Source organism: Eschrichtius robustus, chromosome 13 (genome assembly GCF_028021215.1).
Source record: "Eschrichtius robustus isolate mEscRob2 chromosome 13, mEscRob2.pri, whole genome shotgun sequence".
Lineage (NCBI taxonomy): Eukaryota > Metazoa > Chordata > Mammalia > Artiodactyla > Eschrichtiidae > Eschrichtius > Eschrichtius robustus.
In genome coordinates this window covers 94,458,728-94,466,149 of record NC_090836.1, presented here as the reverse complement: position 1 = coordinate 94,466,149, position 7,422 = coordinate 94,458,728, and the positions used below count along the sequence as shown (strand labels likewise).

Below are 7,422 nucleotides of genomic sequence, written 5' to 3'. Positions count from 1 at the left end.
GTAGAGGACAGCCTGGTTCCAGGTGGAGCTGCGTCCTGAACTAGCCGGGAGGCGGAGCTGGGGCCTGTCACTTTGCCCTCTGAGTCTCATCCACCCGCTCTGGGAAATAGAGGCAAGAGGAGAAGCTGCCCCCGCAGGCCTGCCCCGCCTGTGTGAGTGTGAACGCTGAAGCTTGGTAGAGGGCAGCGTCCAGCTGCAGACAGGCCACAGAAACCCCATCTGGAATGGGGGACGAAGGTGTCCCCAGTGGAGGCAGTGGATCTGCACTGGGGGGGCCTTGCCAACGAGGGGTCACAAGGCTTTCACAGTACAGCAATTTCCATTCCTACTGGGAACACGACATAACAGCTGCAACAACAAAGCACAACCAGCAGACGAGAGGAACCTGGGAGAAGAGGCTGAGGAAGGCGGTCCAAGAGATGGACACGGGCCAGGCAACGTAGCCACGCCTCCTTCGAACACACAGACACCCCGGGCTCAATGTCGGGGGCAGCTGAGGGCCAAGTTGGGGGGCAGGGGATAGAACCAGCTGAGCCAGAGCGTAAGCGTTTCAGGATGGGGTGGGAGGAGACTCCCAGCTGCCTCCTAAACCAAGCTGGGTCTTCCACCAGGACAGCGGAGCCCTCTCCCAGCTGGCTCTGGGTCTCATTTTCATCTGGGATGTTCCAGGAGTCTCCATCGGATGTAGGGGTCCTGGCCCCTCTGGCCCCTCAGGCAAGCTCTGACTTGGGTCCTGGCATAAGTTCAGATGTCACCCAACCTTGCCTCTTGTCCTGCAGGGATTCCCCTCCCAACCCACGGAGAAGCTGAAACCAAGAGGGAGTGGCGGAAAGGAGGAATCAGAGGGAAGTGGTTGAAGGCAGGAGACTGCACAGAGGCTGGAGGCTGGGGTCCTCCAGTCTGGCGCCAACGTGACTGCTGTTGGGGTCTCATGGGGGGGGATGCGGGCAGCGGGCACCCGGGACCACGCCCCCCCCCCCCCCCACCGTAAGGCACCACCCAAGCCCCACCCCAGCGTCCCGCCTGCTCACTGGATGGTGCATTTGTCCCGCTCGCGGGCCTGGCCCTCCCGGAGGACCTTGGCCTTGATGTATTTGAGGTCACTGTTGACGCTGGGGCGGCGGGCAAAGGGCGAGACCATGCCGTAGGCGTCCATGTCCTTGACTCGGCGCATGCAGAAGGGCCTGGGGTGGAAGGCGTCCCCGTACTGCACGGAGATCTTGCGGTGCAGCGCGGGACTCATCTCGTGCGGCAGCTTGGCCATGCTGAAGAGCACGTAGAACATCTCGTCCACGTTGGTGTTCTTCTTGGCCGACACCTCGAAGTAGGCACAGTTCCCGTCGCCCGACACCAGCAGCTCGGCCTCGGTGGTGGGCACCTGGCGGCACAGCTCGCCGTGGTCGTTCTTGTTGCCGCAGATGACCATGGGCAGCTCCGCCACTTCCTTGGTCTTGTTCTTCAGGCAGGACTTGACCTCCAGGATCTGCTTCTGGAGGCGCTTGACTTCGTCGAAGGATTCCCGATTATCCAGACTGAACACCAGGATGAAAACGTCGCCTGTGGGAAGAGGAACCCCAGGCGGTGAGTTCACAGGCGCCTCCTGACAGCAACCCCCCCCGCCCCTCCCCGCTCCCTGACTTGACCTTCACAGTGACTCTAGCGGGGAACTGCTATTATTCCCCCCATTTTCCAGAGCAGAAGACTGAGGCCCAGAAGGTTAAATCCCTTGTCACAGAGCTAATACATGGCACAGCCTGGTTCAAACACAATCAATCAGCCCTACATTTCCCGGCAGGGCTGGAGACAGGGTGAGTGATTTGTGAGCTTGTGTGGACTGTGTTAGAATAATAGGAAATACAGTTTCCACAAGAGCAGGGGTCTTGCTGTTCAGCGCACATCCCCAGGGCCTGGAATAGCCCCCGATGCATAGTGGGAACCCAGAGTGTCGGCATCAGGCAGGCCTAGGTTTACCTCTTGCCCCCTCCACTCACTGGCCACACGGCCTTCAGCGGGTCATACCACCTCTCTAAACCTCAGTTTCCCCATCTGTCCCATGCAGGATGCTTTTGAAGGTTTGATGAGATAATGAATGGAAAGTGACACGTGCTCAGTGATCTCAGGTCTCAAAAGGATAATGAGAACAAGCACCTGCGAGAGTCGCGTGGGTTCCCCCTTGACTCCTCACGGAACATCTGTGAGGGAGATTTCATTACTTTCATGTGACAGGTGAGCCAACTGGGGCTCAGAAAGGGTGAGCAACCAGCCCAAGATCACACAGCTCAGGTGTGGCTAGGCCGAGATGTGGACCCAATTCTGTCCTCACCTGGCTGGTCCTGGCACACACAGGTGTCCTCTGATTCTTGAATAAATCACGGATGAACAAGTGAACACTAGCTTCCGAGGCCCACGCTACCCCTGCTACAACTCGCTGCATCCCTCAGCGCAGGTCTTTGAAACAGGGATGATGGGGAGGTGGCAGGGGAGGCGGGGAGGGTGAGAGAGGGCTGGTGCCTCCACCCCAATTTCCACATCTCACTACAATGATCACAATCTCACACTCAAAGTACCTTTTGCACTTTGACTTAAACTCTTGAGAACCTGTGGGGAGATGTTAAGATCCCTGTTTTATAAGAAACCGAGGCTCAGAGGTGCCTGGGGCTGGCCCAAGTTCTCCAGAGGAGAATCAAGTGATGCCAGCTTCTGGTAGCACTGCTGCCTCCTTCCTCTGGACCCCCGGGGCACGCCATTTGTCCCCCCAGAATAGCACACGCCACATTCAGGACCACGTTCCAGCCAATGATGCTCTCTGGAGCAGAGGGAGATGTCGTCACGGCGCACAGTGGGTGTTCATGAAGCTGGTCCTGTGGACGGGCTGGGATGGGATGGAGGACGGTGTGGACTGTTTAGAAAGGCACTTGTAAGGCAGCGCCAGCCTGGCAACCGTTTCTGCTTCGGCTGCCAAACCCATCCCGTTAAGGCTAATCCCGGGCCCCTGAGGGCTCTGCAGCCTTGACATATTCAGATGGAAGGCTGTGATGCCAAACTTCAGAGACGCCTGGCTGGCAGCTGGAAGGAGAGCTGGCGGCAGAATTAATGGCTTTCAGAATTTGCTGGGTACCAGCACCAGGTTGGAAAATGAGGCACGGGCTGGTGAGTGAAAAAAGCGGGCAGCAGGCAGATGTGCTTGGAATGATATGTGCACGTAAAAATGAGACGAAAATACTCTCTGTTATGGGGACACAAATGTGAATGTCAAAGTGTTCATGGGCGGTCTGGAAGACTGATGGGGTGGCTACCTCGGGGGAGGGGGCAGGAGCCTGCGGTTGGGGGCATGGGGCAAGGGGGCTTTTTAGCCTTATCTGTATATTTAGAGGAAGGTGTGTTTGTGTGTTATTTGTGTAATTAAAAATTAACTTTGGAAATACGCATGTGGTCCCTCTCCACATCTACTCTCCCTCCGTTAGCCTTATTTCTGTTGGTGGGCACCCAGTCCCCTCCCCACGGCCGGGAGAGCAGACATCCTTGCAATCTCCATCGAGTCCTGGAAATGCCCCCACGCGATTTCCTGCAGTCCTCACAGCCACCCTGGGAGGAAGCAGGGTTATGCCCATTGTGCAGCTGGGAAGACTGAGGTCCAGACTTATGGTCACACATCTAAGCCGTCAAGTGGTAGAGCCAGGGCTGGAACCCAGGTCAGCCCAGGCTCCTTCTGCCCACACACTCCCTCTCCAAAACGTGGGGTGGGACAGTCTGAGTGTGATCTGGGTCAGATGGTTAGCAAGGACAGCCGGAAGAGGAAGCCATCTGTCCAGGGCACTCAGGGAGGAGTCTTGAGTGGGCCGTGGGGAGAGGGGTGGGCATGGCTAGGGTTTCTTGGTGTAGAATTATCTCGATTTGTGGGGCTGTTTTAGTGATGGCTGGGGGGTTACTTGCTCATTCCTTCCCTTCATCGCCGCCCAGCAATGGCAGGTGCAGGGTTTAGGAAATGGGCCTGCATAGCCCATCACAGGCATACTGCAAATGTAGGTTTAAGACCCGTAATTCTTGAGCACTTACCTTCCAATCACCAAGCACTTTTCTTATATTAACTCATTTAAATTCTCACAAAGACCTTTGGAATGGGTGCTAATTGATGCCAACTTACAGATGAGAAAACTGAGGCACAAAGAGATAAAGTCACTCGCTCAGAGGGACAAAACCAGGAAGCAGTGGAACCAGGATTCGGACCCAGGCAGACCAGTTTCTGGACGTGTCCTCTTAGCTACCACACAAAACTGCTTGAGTGATGAAAATCATGGCCCATTCTCACATCTCTACCTGCCCCCTTAGTCCCCCACAGTCTCCTCCCTCCCCACCACTCCCAGCCGGGCCAAGAGGCTATAGGATAGCCCAGTGGTAAAGCATGAGAGCCAGACTCATTTACCAGCTGTGTTATCACCTGGAGTAACTCAACCTCTCTGCGCCTCAGTTTCTCCACTTGTAAAATGGAGACAAATACCTGTCTCCTAGGTTAGCTGTGAGGATTAAATACATACATGCCAAGCTCTAGAAACAGGCCCAGGCACACAGCTCTTGGTAAGTGTTAGCTATTGCCATGGCTGTTACTGTGATTATTACCGAGTTCCGAGCATCCACAGGTCCCCACCAGCCCCTCTAGCTGATCACTGCCTGGGTCCTGCCCCTGCCTCTCTGAGAGGTGGAAAAGCCCTGCAGTGTTAATAGATCAGAGCCCGACGGACTGACCCCGGGTCCTGGAGCTCTGCTGGGTCACCCCCACAGAAGGAAGGCAGCAGCCCCTCTGTTCCCTGGGGAGGTAAAGCCCCAGTGCAGAGTCTATCAGTTCCTGATCTGGAAGGCAGCGCCAGCAGCCATGAGCAATCGATCCAGAGTCAGACAGAATGGAACTGGGGACCCGGCTCCATCCTTTGCTCGGGAAGCAGCAACACCTCTCTGACCTTCACGGTGCTAAGGGGGCTCGTCGTGAGCTTCATCTCAGATAGGCAAGTGCCTTGCAAACTGTAAAGTACCGAGCACACACGCTCACATACTCAAGCACCTGTGCCCACCCCTGGCACCCACCTGTGAGGATGGAGAGCCTGCGCATGGCAGGGAAGGGGTGGTTGCCGGACGTGTCCAGGATGTCCAGCTGGTACATGTCGCCGCGGATGTTGTAGACCTTCCGGTGGAAGTCCTCGATGGTGGGCGTGTACTGGTCCTCGAAGCGGCCGTTGAGGAAGCGAGAGACGATGGAGCTCTTGCCCACCCGCGAGGCGCCCAGCACCACCATGCGGTACGAGTTCTTGGCGGGCACGCTGAGTGTGCAGTTCCCACTGGACAAGGTCTTCATCATGGCTCGGGGCTGCGCCAGAGAGCCGGGAGCCGGCGTCAGGAGGCCCGAGGCCCGGCCTTGCAGCCCTTGCTGGAAGCCTTGGCCTCCCCTGCCGGCCACCTGTCTGGTCTCAGTTTTCTGTCTGTACAATGGGAACACTGGACTGGGGTCTCTCTAAAGGTCTTGGAGTTCTGCCTGCTCGTCCTTCTCTTGTTTCTTTCTTTCCTCCTTCATTCATCCACCCATTCACTCATTCACTCACCCTTGCATTCATTCACCCCTTATTTATTTGTTTGTTTGTTTGTTTATTTAGTTATTTATACAGCACAGGACTGCTGGGGCTTGACTCCTCGCTTTACCACTAACTTGCTACTGCTCTTGGGTAAGGAGCTTAACTTCCCCGGGAGTCACTTTTCTCATCAGAACTTTCTACAGGCGCCTCTTGGCCTGTGGGAGAGGCCGAAATGGATCCAAGCTCCAAACCCCAGTTAAAGATAAGTAACCTCCAGGGGCTCCATCAGGCCCACCCAAGGGCCATTCACAGTCCAGCCACCCTCGTTTCCTATCTCAGCAGCTGCCAGAATCCCCCCTGGAACCCCTAGTGAGCTTGCGCTCTGCTGGCACCCACCTCCAGCCCTCAGCTCGTGCTAGCCCCTCCCCCAGAGCACCCTCTTCCCCGCATCAGGGTCTGGCTCAAATGCCACCTCCTCTTTGAAGGCTTCTCTGCCTCCTGCCAAACCCAGCAGGAAGCCGCCCACCCATCTAGAGAAGACGAGCTACAAATGGGTGCAGGCCTACTGAAATACAGATCTCCTCTGCCCTCAGCGGGCTGCCACACAGGGTGGTGCAGGTGGGGCACTGCACAAGGCCCCCGGCTGGGTGGGAAAGTGGGAGGCCGTCTTATCTGGTGTTCATCTGCTCAGAGAAGGCACCTTTTCTCAATCTGCACAAAGGGCTGTGGTGCTAACTCTGACTGGTCCCCACCCCGCGATGCCCCAGGTCAGTAGCCTGGAGAGCCTCATTCATTCACCCCCTGGCACTCTCCAACATCATAAATGTCTACATCTGCCGTGATGCTAAGAGACTTCAGGTGGAGACACCTCTTGTGTGTGAGTTTTCTGGCACACGACCTGTTCAGGGCGTTCTCCTTGCCTGAGAACCGCCGTGCAGTAAGGCGGCTCTCAAAAAGACCTTTATGAAAGCTCTGATTGGTAGCATTTGTCAATTTCCATGAATACTCCCACCATGGCCGATGCCAAGCTACCAAGATGATCTCAATGAATGCATTGCAAAGGGACGCACACAATAAGCCGGCTCAGCCCACCGCTGACCCAGCCTGGAGCCATGACAACGATCACCAGTAACCAAGCCCTGCAGTGTGCCAAGCACTGTGCTAAGTATAGAACAATAATAACAGCTGACGTTTATTTTGCAGTTAATATATGCAGAGCGCTCCAAGTGCTGAACGTGTACTAACCTGCTTCATCCCTCAGGAACCCCAGAAGGTAGATGGTTACCCCAATTTACAGATGAGGAAACTGAAGCACAGAGAAGTTTAGTACCTTGCTCATGGTCACACAGCCAGTAACCAGCCAAGGAGGGATTTGACCCCAGGCAGTCTGCCCCCCTGCCATGGAGTACCCTCAACACCTCCCTATGAAGTACGTATTCCCTTCCCTGTTTCACAAATAAGGACCTAATGCTTAAAAGTCTACATGACTGGCTCATTTAGTTAATAAGGAAGCCAGGATGGTGACTCCAAGCCTACGACCTCTACATCCCCTGTGCAATTCATGCCTGAAGCCAACTTCAAATTTATCCCACAGGATTTCAGTGCCATGTACACAGCAGGTGCTCAGTAAATGATCTGTGAATGAATGAAGCAAATGGCTCTACCTTTGGAGCTCATTCAAAGCCTCCTTCTGGGGCCTTCGCCCTCCACCCACACCCTGTCTAGCCGGCCCGGGGGGCTGCAATGAGGAGGGTCTCAGTGCCCTGAACACATCCCTGGGTGGGCAGCAGGGGAGAGAGGGCTGCAAGCCAACAGCACTGAACTTTTCTCAGTCTCCTCCTGGGCTGGGAGAGCCAGGCTG

The 7,422-nt window shown here is 55.7% G+C and overlaps 1 protein-coding gene across 1 annotated transcript; it reads right to left on the bottom strand.

Annotated features, from left to right (window-relative positions):
* Positions 1-1,027: 1,027 nt before the first annotated feature.
* Positions 1,028-5,365, bottom strand: RASD2 (RASD family member 2). The gene is made up of 2 exons (XM_068561475.1): positions 5,080-5,365; positions 1,028-1,557 (listed from the first exon to the last, which is right to left on the bottom strand). The coding sequence occupies exons 1-2, from the start codon at positions 5,348-5,350 to the stop codon at positions 1,028-1,030; spliced, it is 801 nt and encodes a 266-aa protein (XP_068417576.1). The 5' UTR covers positions 5,351-5,365.
* Between the last annotated feature and the right edge of the window lie 2,057 nt (positions 5,366-7,422).